Below are 18998 nucleotides of genomic sequence, written 5' to 3'. Positions count from 1 at the left end.
AACGCACAGTCGTGCAGCCGAGAGTCGGAGTGGAGGCCGCACGCGTCGGGCCGTCGGCATCGTGGCGGTCGTGGCGGGAAGCGGGAAGCGGGGACGGTTTTAAAACCGGCAGTTTGTTATCACTGCCGGCTCCATTGGCTCCATTGCCCCGTTGGCTCGATCGCCGCGGCCAGAGATGGCGCCACCCGCCGCGCTGCCTCTGGCAGTGCCGGCGCACTTTCCCTTTTGCCTAATCACCCGAAAGCATGGCAAAGCACGCCAAAGCACGCCAAAGCACGGCAATCGCGTTGGAATGAGCCGCGCACACTCTACTCGCCCTGCACTCCACGACGACCACGGCGCGCCGGCATTCGATCGGCTCATTGGAATTACAGGACCGTGCCCGTGTGCACGTGTGCCGGGCCGCGGGCTGTTCTAAGCCAGCGGCAGCAAAGCACGTGCGCGACACGCAAGTGACACGAAAGTGACACGCAAGTGACACGCGTGACACGAAAGTGACACGAAAGTGACACGAAAGTGACACGAGACGAAAGTGACACGAGACACGAAAGTGACACGAAAGTGACACGCAAGTGACACGCAGGTGACACGCAGGTGACACGCAAGTGACACGCAGGTGACACGTGGACGACACGTGAATGACGCGCTGAGCCATCCGATCGAAAGGATGAGTCCTGCTGCTGCTGGCGCCACGTTATATGACGTTCCCTTTCCAGGTCGCCAGAACTGGTGCATGACAGCGACCGCGGTGCCGGCGAGGCGAGGGGCCGGGCGGGCCGGGCCGTGGCGCCGCGGCGTGGTGGCCTGCGTGGAGAGGCGGCCTTCCCGGGCCTAGCCCAAGGCAGGCCCCACCAATCCCCGCCGGCCCCACCGGGCCGTCGTCACCGTCGTCGAAATCGCCCCGACGCACACACTCACACAGAGCCGGCTCGTATTCGTGCCATGAAGACGTGGACCACCACTACCACAACAACTCTCGCACAGTCGCACACACAGACACACACACATACACACACACGTTTTACATTTTGGTTTTGACGTTACTTTCAGCAGACGACAAAGTCCCTCGCGAGCACTACTTCCGCGGTATCACAGATGGTGCATCCAGGTGAGTAAGAAAGGATTCATAATCAAGTATTGCTGGACAGGAGTTCGATGAAGAAGCAGGGAAACACAGTTCGAGAAACGAGAGGGAGACAGAGAAGGAAGTAACGTTAATACGAGTGACGAGATGTACATTTTGTACACGAATTTGTACACACTTTGTTCACACATACCCAAGTTTATAAATTAGTGTCATTTTTCTACATTATCATACATCGTCGTTCTCAAGCTGTGGAAATGTCAGAACGTAGTGCGACTGACTCGAAGGGAATAAATAAATATATAAATATATAATAGATACATGTATCAATAAATAATAAATAGACAAGATTATTATACAGAAGAAATACAAAACACTTTCTACATTTCCACAGCTTGGGTACATCGTCACGTTAGGAGCAGACTGGTAAACTTAAAAGTCGTTCGGACATGACTCTTCGCGAGGCCCCGGCAGAGGGCGCCAGCGCGCCAGCAGAGCGGGAACTTGCGGAGCCAGGAAGCCCGAAAATAACAAAATAAACAACAAATACATTGCACCAAAATATAAGGTGTTTGCTTGGAGGAGACTAGAAATTTAGCCGCGTTCCGTCAAGTTCCCGCATTCTTTGAGCATATTCAAAAGGTAAATATATAAAATAAATAAATAAATAAATACATAAATTAAAACCAGGTCAGGCAAAGGTGAAGTTAGTACGTTTGCCTTTGGCGCCATTCTCCACCAGGGAATACCGCAAAATGCATATACATACAGACACACACACTCTCGCACTCACACTCACACAAACGCAGTGCCGCGCAGTGCTGCCAGAGACGGTTTATAGTCCCCTCAGAGATAAGGATCTCACGCTGTTTCGCGACTTGGACATTTTGGCACAAGGAAAGCATCGGGGTTCGGGGAGTAGGCTCTGGAATGAGGAGATAACGGAAGTTGGGGTCGTGTCGTTCATCTTTGAGGGAAAATCTATCTAGCCATCTAGCCGGGGCAGTCTCCGGCACCACTGCCGGACACGGGCGGACGCGGCCAACGAGGCTGTCTTTGTCTCACGCGTGCCGGGGGCTGTCCCCGCGCCGCCCGAGGGAACAGGAACCATCCGGCCGCGCGCACAGTGGCGGCCGCGGGCACGGAGTCGGGGGGCGCGGGCAGCCCCGGCAGCCGAGCTCAGCAACAAAAACAATAACAACAACTAAAACAACAACAACGGCGGCAGCGGCAGCGCCTGCTCCTCGAGTCCATCACTTGGAGGCGACGCTGCAGAGCTGCGGCCCAGAGTCCGGGACGCGCGGCGCGGAGGCCGGCGCCGCGGTGGCAAGAAGTTGATCACTGGAGGGGCGCCGACGGCGTCCTCGGCGCGCTCACGACACGCCCGTGATGGAGCGCAGCCAGGGCTTGTAGAAGGTGGTGCGCATGTAGACACCGGGCAGGTAGGGCGCGGCGCACTTGATGCCGTGGCTCACGGTGCCCACCAGCACCCAGTGGCCGTCGTCGCGCTCCACCATCAGCGGGCCGCCACTGTCGCCCTGGAAACAAAGAGGACACGCGTGAGTGCTGGCGTTGACTCCCCGCAGAGGGCAAGCTTGAATCCGCGGTTATGGCACCCACTTCGCACGAATCCCGCTGCCCGTTGGCGTAGCCCGCGCAGAGGAAGCTGCCGATGATGTTCTTGGCGTGGCCGGACGTCTGGAACATCTCCTGGCAGACGCTGTTCTCGATGACGGGCACCTGGACCTCCTGGAGCACGCTGGGAACGCCGCCGCCTGGACAGTGGAGGACGAGGGTCATTTCAGCAAAGGAATCAAGCTTTGACCTTCCTTTCGCGGGTGCCGCTGTGCCAGTGCACTGTACGTACCGTACTTGAGCCGACCCCAGCCGGTGACGGTGGCCATCCTGCCGGTGAAGTCCTCGTTGTCCTGCGGCATGCAGATGGGCACGATGTGCGTGTCGTAGGACACGGGGGACTCGAGCTCCAGCAGCGCCAGGTCGTTCTCGAACGTGGCGGCGTCGTACTGCCGGTGCACGATCACGCGCCGCACGTTCTTGGAGACGGAGCGCTTCGGCTCCAGCTCGCCCGAGATGTCGTACTCGCCGAAGACGGCCACCAGCGACGCCAGGAACCTGCATCAGCAGAGCCAAGGTCAAGTTCAAGGCCGAAGTATCAACGGTGACATGATTAACACACATTAAATGCAAATAAAATATTTTGAGAAATAAATGATAGGACGTCGCTGCGGTCCGGAGCGCCTGCAGTGGGTGGGGTAGGCCGCCCTGTTACACGCCGGTGCGCGCGGGTTGCCTACCCGGCGCTTCGCAGGCGCTTCGCCCTGGCGCGTGGCCGCGTACCCTGGCTGGCAGTGGGCCGCCGTCACGACGTATTTGTGGGTGATGAGCACGCCGCCGCACTTGTTCTTGGTGAAGAGGCCGAGCCACGTGGATTCCCGGACGAGCACCTGCCAGGGCCATTCCCCGAAGCGCGCGCCCTTGCCGCCCACCACGCGCCCCGACTTGACGTGGGGCCGCACCCCGCACTCTGTCAACAGTCACACACACATCACAGTCACACACACAGACACAGTCGACAGTCTACACTACCAGGCGGGTCGCAGCCGCAGCCGGCGGGACGGCGAACTATCCTTACGGCTTCTGTAGTCCGGTTCGTAGTCCTCGGTGGAGGTGGTGGAGCTGCCGTAGCCGCTCGTGGACGACAAGTCGTCGTCTTCATCCTCGTCCTCTTCCTCGGGGGCCGGCGTGGTCGTGGGCTTGCGCTTGGGCGGCTTGGGCTTCTTGGTGGTCGTCGGCTTGGGCCTGGTGGTGGGCCGCTTGGTCGTCGCGGTCGTGCTGGGCCGCTTGCTGGGCGGCTTCCGCGTCGTGGTGATGGTGATGGTGGCCGTGGACGGCTTGGAGGGCCGCGTCGGGGGACGGCGCGTCGTGGTCCTGGTGGGCCGCAGGGAGGACACGATGGTGCTAAGCACGGTGGGCCGGCGCGTCGTGGTCGAGTAGAACACGGGCTTGGCGCTGCTGGAGCTGTTGTCACCGCTAAACAGCACGTTCTCCAGCTCCTCGAAGTTGCCCTGCAGCGACTGGACGATCTTGTCCACGAAGCCGTGCACCTTGTTGTCCAGGTTGGCGTCGTCCAGGTGCGGCGTCGTGTAGTCCGGCGGGTACTCGGTGTAGTCCTGGTCGTCGATGGTGGTGTGGCCCGGGTAGCTGTTGGTCACGTTGAGGTTGGGGTCCCTGACGGGCGGGAAGGCCACCAAGTCGTTCTCGTTGGGGCGCCCGGGCGAGATGGTCCCGGTGTGTCCCGGGTACGACGACGCAGCCACGCTCTGGGTGATGTCCGCCAGCGCGGCGGGCCCGGGCGTGGTGCTGGCCGACGCGGAGATGGTGATGGGCGTGCGTTTGGTCACAGTGCTCGTCGTGGCCGATGCAGGCCGCTGCGGCCGCTTCGTGATGATGGTGACTGTGCCGCCCTGGCCGTGGTTGGACGGCACCTGCGTGTACACCAGCCCCTGGCTCGGCAGCACGGAGCTCTCCGTCGTGGAGGTGACGGGCTGCGGCCTGCGCGTGGGGTAGTTGCTGGTGGTGATGGGGTCGTACGGGCCCAGCACGATGACGGTGGGCGCGGGGGGCGGCACGGGCGACGGCTTCGGCGGCCGCAGCGACGTGGAGGGCACGGGCGGCGCGGGCGACGCGGTCAGCGGCGCGTCGTAGTGCGCGTGCACGGGCGGCGGCGGCGTGGGCGGGCGCGGGTACGGGCTGTAGTGGAACGTGGGGTCGGGCGGCGGCGGCGGCGTCACGCTCACCGTGGGGTAGTAGTCGTCGTTCTCCACCGAGTCCGCCGCCGTGGGATTGAACAGCACCGTCGTCTCGTACGGCGTGCTCGGCTCGCCCTGGTAGTGCGGCGTGGACGGCTTGACGTTGTACGCGGGGCCGTGCACCTTGACCGTCGTGCTGGTGGGCGGTCTGTACGTGGGCCGCGAGGGCGGTGGTCGCGGCGTGGGGCGCACGGGCGGCCGGCGCGTCGGCACGCTCGTGTAGTACCCCTGCGTGCTGCCGTGCGTGACTGTCGGCCGCTTCGACGAGTAGAAGGTAGACAATGTAACGAGGTTGCTGGTGGTCTCGGTCGGGTACTCCTTGCTGGGCGTCGTTGACGCGTCCTCCTCCGCGGCGTCCTCCGCGAACTGCTGGCTCAGCGGCTTGGGCTTGTCGCCGTCCACGGACACCCATGTGGACACGCCGGAGGTGGTGTTGTGCGGGTCGGGGTGCGCCTCGGGCTCGGGCATGGGGTCACTCTGCTCGATGACCGGGGGCGACGAGTTGTTGAGGATGGACAGGATGTGGCTGATGGAGGCGGCGTTGGTGGCGACCTCGATGTTGTCGTCGGCCGGCGTGTCCGGGACCGTCACGCCATTCTGCGAGTTGGCCGTGACCAGCGGCACCGGCACAAAGTGATCGCCGGGCGACGCGGCGGGCTGTTGGGGCCGCTTGGACGGCGAGGAGGTCCACTTGGTGCCAGCGGATGAAGACCAGGGCGACGACGTGCTGGCCTGCGGCTTGGGCCGGAAGGACGGCAAGCGCTGCGTCGTCACGCCGCCCGAGGTGTGCCACTTGGTGGTGGACGAGTAGAACGTGGGCTTGGTGATGCGCGGCGGCTGCGGCTGGGTGTAGAACGTGGTGGAGGCCGCGACGTACGGCTTGGTGGAGACCTTGTTGCTCGCGTCGGCCGCTTCGTCCTGCTCCACGGCCTCGGTGGGGATCGAGTTGGACTGCAGGATCTGGTCCCAGGACGACGGCTCTGACGGGTAGGGCCTGCCCGTGGACGCGAAGGTCCCCGCCAGCTTGGTGGTGGGCTGCATGTCCGGGGCAGTGGAGGTGGCCGTCACGCCGCCGGGCCCGGTCACGTAGCTGAAGGTGGTGATCTCCGGCCGGCCGGGCGCGGAGCCGTCCATCCCCGTCGCCGAGGTCTCCGGCGGCGACTTGCTGGTGGCGGCCAGGCCCGACGAAGGGCTGTTGTTGAGGGCCAACAGCTCCTCCAGGTTCTGCGCCTCCTCGCTGACGACGGAGCCGTTGCGGTGCAGCAGCACGGTGTCCGGCGACGCGTACGTGCCCTGTGCTGGCGGCCGGTGCAGCGCGGCGTTCAGGAACAGTTCGTTGATGAGCGCCGAGTCCAGGGGGTCCACGGCGTGGACGCCCTGCCCGCCGCCAGTGGCGACCGCGGGCCTGGCGGGCAGGGCGCTGTCCGCCGCCGACGGCAGCGGTGCTGGCGCGGGGGGCAGCTTGTTGTCCAGCGAGGGCCGCTCGCTGACGAGCTCATCCACGTCGTCGGGGGCGTACACCACGCCGGGCGGCAGGCGGCAGCACGCGCCGAACAGGAACGAGTCCGTGCACGTGCCCACCACCTCGCCCTGGCGCCGGCTGCACTCGTAGTTGAACATGCAGGTGCCCGTGGCGGCCTCCCTGAAGCCCGTGCTGCTGGACGTGCCCTGGCAGGGCCGCGGCGTGATCTTGTAGCCGCCGAACAGCTTCCGACCTGCAACGAGCAAAAAGCACCGTGTTTACGCTAATGACATTATTTCGCACCCTGGCAGTACTGGCAGTGTTTTTGCGATGCGCGGCGCGCAGAACGCCCGCTTTCAAATGCCGGCCACGATCGCGCCACAGTCGAACCGCGCCTAACGCGTTTCTGTTTCCGGATAAACAGTTGCCGATCCGAGGCCCGCCGCGGCGGGGCGGGGCGGGGCGTAGCACTTTCCCTGACGGCGACCTCCTCGTGACCTTCCAGTGCCGCCCGCGCCATGCTTCGCCATGCTTCGCCATGCTTCGCGCGGCACGATCGCAGCCGATCAGGAGCACGCCTTCTAATTAAATGCGTGTCGGTTCTGCAGCTTGGACTGCTGGGGGATATATGGTGCTTAACAGCTTTACTGCTCCGGTGGCGCGCAAGAGCGACAAGCCAAAAATAACGCCCACACTCCGCGAGGGTCGAGTGTGTACCGCACGCTTACTGCTCCAAGGCGAGTAAAGTTGTGCCGGCAAATAGGTTGTGCGCGGGCCTGCAGGGCGTGACCTTGGAAGGCGCTGAATCGGAGTGGGGGGGCGTCTGTTGACGGCGCCGCTCGCATTACATTCGGGACATCGGGAAAGCGAGGAAAGCGCGCCGCTTTGAAACCCGAGGCAAGATCGGCGCGCGGGGAGTGGGCGTGACGCGAACGCTTAAGGCGGGGCGGGCGCACAGTGGGCCGGAAGACCGGTGGAGGCGGCCAAAACCCTAGACGCGTTTTGAGCTCCAGAGTCGCCAAACAGGACTCAAACCGAACGTGTGACCCCACCAATGGATTTCTCGTTCGGAGAGCAATCCATTGGTGGGACCACACGTTCGGATCGAGTCCCATTTAGCGAATCTAGAGCTCAAACCGCGTCTAGGATTTTGACCGCCTCCACAGGTCTTCTGGCCCACTGTGGGGCGGGCCCCTAGAGGGAACGAGGCTCCGACTTCGTCGCTTGTTTGCGGACCGATTCCGCATGAGCGTTTGCCGCCATCAAATATGATTCGCCCGACACCAACAACAGGACACCCACTGGGACCGGGACGCGAGAGGCGGTAAAAGCACTCCCCCAGGGGGGCCCACCCGGGCCGCGCCCCAGCCCGGCCCCTGCAGCGTCCTGTTGCTCGGCGCCTTGCCGGAGTGCCTGCCGGAGTCCGCCCCAGTGCCGTATCGACCCGAGGGCCGAGGGCCGGGCCTCGCGGCGCAGCGTGGCGCTGGGTCTCCATTATCAGATCTGCGCCATCGGATTTTACCCGACATTACCCGGGTCACTGGAGCAGCAGCCCGCCAAGTGCACGGCGCAGCACGGCGCAGCGCAGCCATTCATAAGTCCCATTAGCCGCATAGTGCCTTGGCGGCCACGCCACGGCGCACAGTGGGCCAGAAGACCGGTGGAGGCGGCCAAAACTCTAGACGCGTTTTGAGCTCCATAGTCGCTAAACAGGCTTCGAACCGAACGTGTGACCCCACCAATGGACTGCTCTCCGAACGAGGAATCCATTGGTGGGGTCACACGTTCGGTTCGAGTCCCATTTAGCGACTCTGGAGCTCAAAACGCGTCAAGAGTTTTGGTCCGCTCCACCGGTCTTCTGGCCCACTGTGCGGCGAGGCGGCGAGGCCGCGGGAAGGGGTTGCCGTGTTGACTGCGCACTCGCGACCCGCGGCTGGGAATGCACTCCGCGAACCCATAACCGGCGTAGCGGCAGCCGAACAGGAAATGCATCGCACTCTTTTCGGCGTTCACGATGACAAAGAATTTCGCGGAGTACCTCTCAGTTGACCAAACCCAATATTTCTACTCTATCGACATGTAAATATTCTTCTAGAAATTCCTATTTTTGCCCTCTTCAGTTGTTGGTCCAACTTTTGGCGCCGATTTATGGTTGACGACAGGAAGGCCGCTTCTGGCAGCCGCTGCTGTCGTCGACGGCGAGGTTCACACGCCCCGCCGCGGCCCGGATCGGCGCACAGTGGACCAGAAGACCGGTGGAGGTGGCCAAAACTGTAGACGCGTTTTGTGCTCCAGAGTCGCTGAACAGGTCTCGAACGAACCGAACGTGTGACCCCACCAATGAATTCCTCGTTCAAAGAGCAATCCGTTGATGGGGTCACAAGTTCGGTTCGAGTCCCTTTCAGCGACTCTGGAGCTAAAAACGCGTCCAGAGTTTTGGCCGCCTCCACCACCGGTCTTCTGGCCCACTGTGCGGCGCCGCGTTCGGGCGCTTCGGGAGCACGACGGCGGCGGCCCGGACGATAACAACGAGATGCACGCGCGACACCCGGCGGCGCTGCTGCTGATATTTGGTCCGGACCCTCCTCTCCTCTCCCCAGCATGCCGTTGTCTGGATCGCCAAATTTTTTCCTCGACCCACTTTCTCCCTCACGCAGTCAGTCCCATGGCGAGGACGGCCGGGCAGACGGCCGCGTAGTCTCAGCCCGTTGTGCTCGGTTTCATTTACTGCCCCGACGACGACGACCGCGGACAGGGCGGGGGTCGGCGGCCGCCACAGTCGCGGGTTCGAATACCAGTGGCGCGCGGGGTGACATTTTTTGTTCCCTCCCCTACTGACCCCGCCGCTCCACATCGAGGCCGCGGAGGCACGCCAACAAGTCCGTGACGACGACGACGGCGGCGGCCGGCTGGCGCCAAGTGGCCGACACAACACGCTCTTCATTTCGTTTGCCTGGCGGAGGCCGTAGGGCCGGAGGTGGCGCCGCGCCGCCAGCAGAGCCAGCAGAGCCAGCGCTGCCAGCTGGGACGCGACGAAAAGAGAGGAAAGACAGTCGGACGAGTTTACCCAGCATGCGGAGGGCGTGGCGGCGAGGCGCGACTTGGCGCACATCTCGGCCACCTGTGTCCCCCCCTCCCCCTCCACAAGGCCTGATGGGGCGCTTGTCCCGCGCTCGTCGCCGTAAACACGACGGAATCTCTTTCCCGACGCGAAGCGCAAAGCCGCCGCCTCTCACTCTCGTGCGGCACGGAGGCGCGACGACGGCGACCTGGCCGGAAGGAGCTGCCCTAGACTTTAGTTACCTTGTTCGCGTGCGGTGGCCGTCCCCCCGCCGTCCTCCGGCGTGGCGCCTCTGGGGTGGCCGCCGGGGTCCGGGGCGGCCGCCGCGCAGCGCGCGCAGGTCAGGAGCGTCAGGACCGCGAGGACGCAGGCCCCCGCCACGCCCCGCGCCCCGCCGCCCGTGCCGCAACCCTGTAACAGGAACACAAGTGTGAGCGGGAAGCAAGACAAGCCCGGCACTAAGGACGAGGAATCGCTGCAAACACATCAAGCCGACGCCCCCTCCGTCATCCTCGCGTTACATCGTTACCGCGCACCCCGAACGGTTCTGCGCCGCGCCGGGGCCGGGGTTCGTTACCATCGTTACCGCCGGCGGAACGACCTTGGCCGTCAGGGCGGCAAGGCGGGGGCGGTGCGCGCGCTGCGTTGTTTCCTCCATTTTCTCTCGCTTTTTCGCGAAACTTTGCGGGCAAAATGAAACAAAAATAATCCTCACTGCGAGGAGTGCGAGTCGAGCCGCGGCGCCGCCACGCCGTCCATCACACTCGCCGCGCCACAGTGGGCCAGAAGACCGGTGGAGGCGGACAAAACTCTAGACGTGTTTTGTACTCTAGAGTCGCTAAGTGGGACTCGAACCTAGCGTGTGACCCCACCAATGGATGGCAAAGCGAAACACAAACTTGCATCGGCCGGGACTCGCTCGGCGGCGCTCGGCGGTGGTGCACAGTGGGCCAGAAGACCGGCGGAGGCGACCAAAACTCTAGACGCGTTTTGAGCCCCATCGAGGTCTATTTAGCGACTCTGGAGCTCAAAACGCGTCTTGAGTCTCCACACCGGTCTTCTGGCCCAATGTTCGCGCTCTGGCCTAGCGGCCTTGCGAAGGCGGTAAGAATTACCAGGTAATTACCGCGTAGATAGACGTATTTTCCAGGAATTTTTCCGCACGCGAAACCGGGTTAACGGTCATTTTTCGCCTAGTGTTTTACAAAGATGGGCTCAAATAGCCCAAATACATATTCCTCAAATGCCGCCCTGCAGGCTTGTACGTCCCTAGGGATTTCCCGCTAGCGCAAGGTGTGCCTCCTAGGGAATACACCGCCTGCTAGGTCGATTTGTTTACGACGGCCGTGCAGAACGGCAAACGCGTGCGCGACGCGGTCAATGTTTCTCCATTTGCTCTGCTTCGCGAAATTCCCATGAAGCTATCGCATGCACTGAGGTGCGATGACCGGCATGCACCATCCGTCATCACTCTCGCCGTCTGAATCTAGTGGGTCTTCTGTAATGAAATCTGGTTGATCGTACAAATCTGACCTATCTGCACTGTTTGTCTTAAGTCGTACTGTCGATACAAGCGTTAATCCCTTTTTCACTTTAATGTCCTTCGAAAAGATGAAATCCGTAAGTCGCCAAACGTCGTTTCCGAAGTCCTGTTTAGCGAATTGAGCTAAAACCGTTTTTTTGAAGTTCCATTACCGGTAATTTAGGCCCTTTCGCGCTCTGCCACCCCGCGGCCTTGCGGCTGCTGCAGGCGAACCCAGGATGACGACGACGATGAAGACAAGGTCCGCGAGCGATACCGTTCGTAACGGCTCGGCTCGCCCACGCGCACAAATGGGCCAAACGCCCAAATACGTATTCCTCAAATGTGCGCGTGCGGCGTACGGCCTGCCGGTGTGTCCGCCAGCGCGGTCTGCCCGCCCGCCTCGCCCACGCGTCGTTCCGCTCCGGCCGTCGCAGTAACGAACAAAGAACTGCCGACGCGGCGCAACGCGGTCCAAACGGCTCCATTTGCCTCTGCGGTCCGCGAAGACTCCGCGAAGCTCACGAAGCCTGTGGTGTGCCGGACAGGAAACACTCTATCCGTCTGCCCGCCGCCGGCTGTCTGCCTGTCCCTCTGTCTGTCTGTCTGTCTGTCTGTCTGTCTGTCTGCCTGCTTGTCAGTCAGTCATTCATTCCTTCCATTCATTTCATTCCATTCATTCATTCATTCATTCATTCCATTCATTCATTCATTCATTCATTCATATATCATTCATTCATTCATCATTCATTCATTCATTCATCATTCATTGAGTCAGTGAGTGAGTCATGTCAGTCAGTGTAGTCATTTGAGTGAGTGAGTGAGTGAGTAGTCAGTGTAGTCGTCAGTCAGTCAGTCAGTCAGTCAGTCAGTCAGTCAGTCAGTCAGTCAGTCAGTCAGTCAGTCAGTCTGTCTGTCTGTCTGTCTGTCTGTCTGTCCGTCCGTCCGTCAGCGTGCCTCGCACGTGCCACCCCCACGCGCGCGGGCTCACGCGCCGGCAATTGAATTGCCGCTTACGTGTCCGTTCGACAAGGAGAAGCATGTCAGCATCCACACCCCGAGGGACCCACATCCAGGCGGCGTGTCTCCGCAGTCCCCAGCAGCCGAGCGCAGCGAGAAAAAGAAGCGACATTTTTTCGTCTTCGTCTTCTCCTTCCCCCCATCCTCTCCTCGGGGTAGTGCAACCGGAAATTCTGGGTTTCGGTTCGGATGTGGCCTTGTTCTCCGCGTGTAACCGTCCGAACTGGGTCACTCCAGCTCACTTGGCTGCCGGGATGCGAGCCCTGCGCAGCCCTGGGCCCGTCACACCAGTTGGCCAGCGGCCTGGCCCTTTCGGCTCTTGCGGCCCGGGTCGCGGGTTCGACCCCCGGCAGCCGCGGAGGCAGCGCGGGGCTAAAAAAAGGAAAGAATCCGACATGCAGAGCATGCAGCTAGGAAAATCTCCACTTTCTCCTCTAATTACAGCGTTCCCCACCTTGAACCTGCGTTGGTCTGGCTTGGCATGTAATGAGCCGAGCCTGGCGACACCAATAAAGCCGCGAGACCGAGCCGTTCCAGACGCGGCGCAAGGCGGTGACGAATTTTTAATTGCAGCAGGCGAAGCAGACGAAGCAGGCGGAGACGATGACCAACGAAAGGGAGTTTGGTCTCCCTTTCCCGCTCGGCAGAGGCCGAGGCAGAGGCACGGCCGAGGCGTCCCCGAAGTGCGTTCACCTGCGAATTCACGGCCAACACAGGTGCACTTAGAGCCGGGGCGGGCCGGGCGCCCACCCAACAGAGCGTCTAGCCCGGGAGATAGCAGCGCCTGCCTGCGCCTGCCCCAGACAGATAGATGTCTGGAGAAGTCTCGGATGGAACGCCCTGACAGCAGGGCAGGCCAGACGGCCCCGAACTTTGAGTCCAACGACCCTGCCCGGCCCTTGGCCTGGCCGGCCGAACTCCGTTCAAAGATTAACCGGGGTCGTAAAGTAGACTACGCGTCGCGTCGCGTCACGTCCCCCGGCGCTGACTCCTCCAGCTCGAAAGGCCTCAACAGCGAGATTGCTACACTTGTCCGACTCCGTCTCCGGCGCGTCGTCTGCAGTACAGTGTGCCGCGTCGTAACAGCGACGACCGCGGCCGAAAGGGGTCAGCATCGCCGCGCTGTCATCGCTTCATGGTTAATTGACTGCATGTGTGCAAGTGTGTGTTTGACAAGTGCGTCCGTGTGCCCGTGTTTGACATGTGTGTGTGCGTGGACATTCCGGAACAGAAAGCGCCGCGGCTCGCGACTATCAGGGGTGGTCGTCCTCCTTCTCCTCAGTCATCAGGCCCAGCCTGGCGCAGCCTGGCCCAGCCGCACACACGCCCGTGTCACGAGCGACTCCCGAGCGAGTCCCGAGAGACTCCCGAGCGACTCCCGAGCGAGTCACGAACGTGTCACGAGCGTGTCACGAGCGTGTCACGAGCGTGTCACGAACGTGTCACGAGCGTGTCACGAGCGTGTCACGAGCTTGTCACGAGCGTGTCACGAGCGTGTCACGAGCTTGTCACGAGCGTGTCACGAGCGTGTCACGAGCGTGTCACGAGCGTGTCACGAGCGTGTCACGAGCGTGTCACGAGCGTGTCACGAGCGTGTCACGAGCGTGTCACGAGCGTGTCACGAGCGTGTCACGAGCGTGTCACACACGTCGTCCCAGCGCGTGCAAAGTGCACGGCGCGCGGTGCGCTTCGTTTCCCCGCACTAGGTCACCGCGTCGAGGTTTCGGGCGGGGTGCTTGGCGCGGCGCTTGGCGGCCCCGTCGTCGGCGTCGTCGTCCGGGCCGTGCCGCCGCGCTGACAGATGCCATATCCGCGACAAAGACTTCCCGGAAACGGGCGGGGAAAATGACGAGCGTAAACGGAGAAAGGTGGCGAGTAGTGTCCCCGAACGGACGGAGCCCCGACGGCCGAACGGCGAGCGGGCCGCGTCCACGGCGGTGGCCGAGTGGCCGAGTGGGCCCCCGAGGCCGAGGCTGGCGATGAGCGGCACCAACACTGGTAGCCAACGAATGTGACATCACATTCGTTTGGACGTGAAAACGGCGATGTCAGTTTGAACGTGACAAACAGAGAAAATTCATACTCAAACGAATGTGACACACCGCACCGCTCTGTCACATTACTTCGGGTGTGACACGAAATCAGCAGGTAAACTGTCACATTAAAACGAATGTGACACATGGTCCCCTTTGACATACATCGTGTCACATCCAAACGAATGTGACACCCATATGCTGTCACGTTCGTTTGAATGTGACATGCCCTAATTGTCACATTCAAACGAACGTGACACGGCCCGGACACGCTATAAGTGTCAGGTTATGGCGTGTCACGTTCCATTTAATGTGACAATTTGGGCATGTCACATTCAAACGAACGTGACAGCACATGGGTGTCACATTCGTTTGGATGTGACACGATGTATGTCAATGGGTACCATGTGTCACATTCGTTTTAATGTGACAGTTTACCTGCTGATTTCGTGTCACAGCCGAAGTAATGTGACAAAGCGGTGCGGCGTGTCACAATCGTTTGAGTATGAATTTTCTCTGTTTGTCACGTTCAATCTGACATCGTAGTTTTCACGTTCAAACGAATGTGATGTCACATTCGTTGGCTACCAGTGAAGGCGGACGACGCAGCAGCACCATGGAAGCACAGCAGGCACGGCCTTGGCGGGGTGTTGGATGGCGCGGCCGCGGGGATGCTGGCTGGGAGTCTGCGGGGAGCCGCTGGGGGTGCGACCCTGAGGAGCTCATTCGTCAATTAGGCTCCCCGCAGCGCCACTGCGAGGGTTCAGCGAGTTGCGAGGGTTGGGCAGCGCGGCGGCGCCACTGGCAGAACCAGCGGGGTCTCGGATGGGATGGGCCCTCACCCGGCGCGGCGTGGCGGCGCGTGGCTCGGATCGCCCAGCCCGCCGTGGACTGTACCGTCACCGTCGTCACCGCCACCCCCACCCACCGGGCGGCATGGCAGCACGCGTATTGCTTTCACCCCACACTGTCGCATCGCCGTGCCTCGGCGGTTGAGTCACCCGTCACCATGCCGGGCCGGCGGCCACGGAGTAACCCAGCGCCCCTAAATCTGGGTGGCTGAGAACGCACCACTACGCTCTGAAACACACACAGTGTGCCCAGGCTCCCCGCGAGGCCCGCTTCCCACTTTAGCGAGCCACTGCCCGGATTTGGAGGTGGACCGCGTGGCCGCCACCGTCGCCACGCCGTCCACGTTGTCGCCCAGGAACAAACACTTGGCGGCGCGACTTGACTCGGCGGGGGCGGGGCGTGTGGAGCGCAGCGCCGGGGAAAAGGAAGGCTGAGCCTGAGCCGAGCTAATCCCGTTCCCGGGACAATACGCGCCGCGAATACACTCTACTTTCTACGTACGTCGAGCGGTGCTGGGCCGCGCCTTGCCGCCCTTTCACCCGTTCTTCCCTTTCGCCGTTCACATAGTCCTAATTATTCCTAATTATTCGGGCAATTATGGCGCGAGGAATGGCTCGATCGGATCCCCCCCCCCCCCAACACGCCCCCGCCCCGTTTGTTCCCGGTACAGCCCGTTTCCGGCGCCGTGCCCTGCCGTGCCCTGCCGTGCCCTGCCGTGCCTGCTCTGCCCTGCCCTAGTTCGCGAGGCGTCAATGCAAATGAGCCTATTGAAGGAAATTTGACACGAAGCGGTCCGACGCCGCCGCCGCCGCCGCGCTATGCCCCCGACGGCGTGCCCGGGAACTAACGTTTGTTGAAGATCCGCGTCTTCTTTTACGACCACGCCTCCTGGCAGAACGGCGGCGCGCAACGGCGCTCCTAGAAGCCGGCTTGGCTGCAGCACGGCGCCGGGGATGGCCAAGGCCAAGGCCAAGCCCGCTGGAGGCGGTCCAGGCGTCCCACAGTGGGCCAGAAGCCGGTGGAGGCGGCCAAAACTCTAGACGCGTTTTGAGCTCCAGAGTCACTAAACAGGCCTCGAAACGAACATGTGACCCCACCAATGGATTCCTCGTCGGACGAGCAATCCATTGGTGGGGTCACACGTTCGGTTCGAGTCCTGCTTAGCGACTCTGGAGCTCAAAACGCGTCTAGAGTTTTGGCCGCCTCCACCGGCTTCTGGCCCACTGTGCGTCCAGGGAGTCCAGGGTCCAGGCCCTCGGAGCGCGTGCGCGGCGGGCTGCCTCCAGCACGGCCAGCACGGCCAGCACGGCCAGCACGGCCACGGTCCGGGGCTCGCCGTGTATGAATAGCGGGCCAGCGAGCCAACACGGCCTGGACAAGCAGCGGGCGACTTTCTTTCTTTTTCCCGTCCGTCTGTCTGTTTGTCTGTCCGTCGGTCTGTCTGTCTGTCTGTCTGTGTCCCGTGCTCCGCCCGTCCGTCTTCCCCGCCGATTGGGCGATAGGCTGTCTGCGGTGTGGCCGGCGTGCCGCTGTTGTTGTGGTGCTCCAGGACACTTTCGCTCTCCGGCGTCCCCCGGGCGACCGGCCACCCGGCCGCGCCACGCCCGGCCACGCCCCCCCGGCGCCAACGAACGGGCGCCGCCGACCACTGCGAAGCTCCGCGAAGCAGGGCGCCAAATAATGGCACTTGACTGCGAATAGTTGGCCGCGTCGGCCGGACTGCCTGCCAATAACGCAGTTGTCGCACGTCGCCGACGCCGCGGCCCGCGGCCTGGCATTCCCTCACCCCCGCGCCGCCCCGCGCTGTTTGCAACCGAGGCGTCGGCGTTGTTGTCCTGCTGCTGCCCCAGTGAAAGTGTCGGCGCGTTTGGCCGCCGGTGCCGTCCTCGGGGACCCCGCGGGGGGCGGCCAGGGGGAGGGGCACTGAACCGAGCCGTCCTCGTCCTCCGTCCGGGTCCTTGATCTCGGCGGCCGCGGCCGGCGAGCACGGCGTCGTGGCGGCGCGTCGTCGCGGACCTCACGGCGGCACTTTGCTCCGAGCCTTTAGCTTTTGCCGGCCGGGCAGGCGAGCATTCCGCGGCACTGGCGGACCGTGCCGCGCCGCGCGGCGAGGCCCGCGGTATGGCTCGTAATGAAATAATCTCGTGGGCGCAGCGCGCAGCGCACGCACCAGAAAAAAAAAACGGCAACATAGAAGCAACAGAAGCGCAGCGTGTTAACACCGGCGGCGTCCTCTTATTGTGCATTGTGCGCGCGGTGCACTGCCTTCCCACGGCAGCGGCGCCGCCCAAAAAAACGACACAGTGAGTGGCAAGGATACGCCGGCCGGCCGGCAGCGCCATGGGCAGCCCTTTCGCGAGCGGTTTCACTCCTCATCTGCATACAAGCGCATTATGCAGCGTGCGGCCCGTGCAGTATGGAAAGGCGCAGCGCGATGCAGCGCGTGCAGCGCACAGTGGGCCAGAAGACCGGCGCAGGTGGCCGAAACATCAGGCACGTTTTGAGCTCCAGAGTCGCTAAATGGGACTCGAACCGAACGAGTGATCCCACCAATGGACTGCTCTCCGAACGAGGAATCCATTGATGGGGTCACACGTTCGCTTCGAGTCCCATTTAGCGACTCCGGAGCTCAAAGCGCGTCTAGAGTTTTGGCCGCCTCCACCGGTCTTCTGGCCCACTGTGCAGCGCGTGCAGCGCCACCTGTGGAGTCGCCGCCAGGCCCTCGTTGGCGCAGCCGGACGGCCGGTATCGGCCCCGCCATCGCAGCATTGTTCCGCCCGTCGAAAGTAAGAGGGACACGACGGGCAAGAAGAGCACCCGGCCTGACTTGCGCGCCGGCAAAACCGGCAGCCGCGCCTCGCCGCGCCAAATGTAGGCCAGTGTAGGCCGGGCAGCGGCCGGGCCGCCCTCCCGCCGGCCGGGGGATTACAGCAGCAACCCGGGGCTGCGAGTTGGAACACCCAACTTGAACCTGAACTGCTTGAACAAGCTGGCTGAAGTGCGAACGCCGAGGCTCCCCGCCGAAGTCGATCAACGCGGCGCGCGGCGCGTGCACGCCGAGGGCCGCGGTTCACAGTGGGCCAGAAGACCGGTGGAGGCGGACAAAACTCTAGACGCGTTTTGAGCTCCAGAGTCGCTAAATGGGACTCGAACCGAAAGTGTGACCCCACCAATGGATTCCTCGTTCGGAGAGCAATCCATTGGGGGGTCACACGCTCGGTTCGAGCCCCATTAGCGACTCTGGAGCTCAAAACGCGTCTAGAGTTTTGTCCGCTTCCATCGGTCTTCTGGCCCACTGTGCGGTTGGAGCTTAGTGGAATTCACTTGTCACGCGGGGAGCAATCGGTGGCAACGCGTGCGCACGTCATGCAGGGCGAGTAGTTGGCGGGCACAAACTTACACAACGCGACCAACTTTGCGGCAAGACTGGAGGCCAAGACCAAGGCGGGAGATCGTACTCCTTAGAAAGGGCATGCTATAAAGGACGCATCCAAGAACGAGGGAGTATGAATTCCTGGCCTGGGCCAGGGCCAGGACCACGGCCAGGGCCGCGGCAGCGTGGCGGCAAGGCGACACGGCGAGGCAGGGCGGCAGCGTGCGCAGTTTGCCATGCGAGTGGCTAAGTGAGGCAGGCTGGATCGGGGACGAGCAGGGCGGAGCAGGGCGGAGCAGGGACGCGGGTGCCACCGAGATGCTGGGAGATGGGGAAAGTCGCTAAACGCCGCCAAGGCCGATGCAGGCCGATGCATGCCGGCAGCGACACTGGGGCCATCATGGCGCCTTGCCCCCGCCTCGCTCCACGCCCTCGCGTCGCCTCAGTCGCCTCGCACGGTGCACGCCGTGGCACAGTCGGCCAGAAGACCGATGGAGGCGGACAAAACTCAAGACGCGTTTTGAGCTCCAGAGTCGCTAAACTGGCCTCGAACCAAACGTGTGACCCCACCAATGGATTCCTCGTTCGGAGATCAATCCATTGGTGGGGTCACACGTTCGGTTCGAGTCCCATTTAGCGACTCTGGAGCTCAAAACGCGTCTGGAGTTTTGTCCGCCTCCACCGGTCTTCTGGCCCACTAAGCGTGGCCATGCAGGCCGCGCAGTGCAGCAAGGAGCCCGCATCAGCATACGGAGCCGCTC

At 62.5% G+C, this 18998-nt stretch overlaps 1 protein-coding gene across 1 annotated transcript in view; it reads right to left on the bottom strand.

Annotated features, from left to right (window-relative positions):
* Positions 1-2272: 2272 nt before the first annotated feature.
* LOC117646345 (serine protease filzig) overlaps positions 2273-18998 on the bottom strand; it is a 42529-nt gene continuing 25803 nt past the window's right edge. The window contains exons 2-9 of the mRNA XM_034387225.1: positions 9680-9729; positions 6406-6629; positions 5141-6291; positions 3738-5050; positions 3443-3629; positions 2952-3217; positions 2705-2859; positions 2273-2622 (exon numbers count right to left, since the gene is read on the bottom strand). Coding sequence (XP_034243116.1) covers positions 2458-2622; positions 2705-2859; positions 2952-3217; positions 3443-3629; positions 3738-5050; positions 5141-6291; positions 6406-6629; positions 9680-9729 — 3511 coding nt within the window. The 3' untranslated portion in view covers positions 2273-2457. The remainder of the gene's footprint in view (positions 2623-2704; positions 2860-2951; positions 3218-3442; positions 3630-3737; positions 5051-5140; positions 6292-6405; positions 6630-9679; positions 9730-18998) is intronic.

This window comes from Thrips palmi, unplaced genomic scaffold (assembly GCF_012932325.1).
Source record: "Thrips palmi isolate BJ-2018 unplaced genomic scaffold, TpBJ-2018v1 HiC_scaffold_19, whole genome shotgun sequence".
Classification (NCBI taxonomy): domain Eukaryota; kingdom Metazoa; phylum Arthropoda; class Insecta; order Thysanoptera; family Thripidae; genus Thrips; species Thrips palmi.
This window is presented reverse-complemented; position numbering and strand designations above follow the sequence as displayed.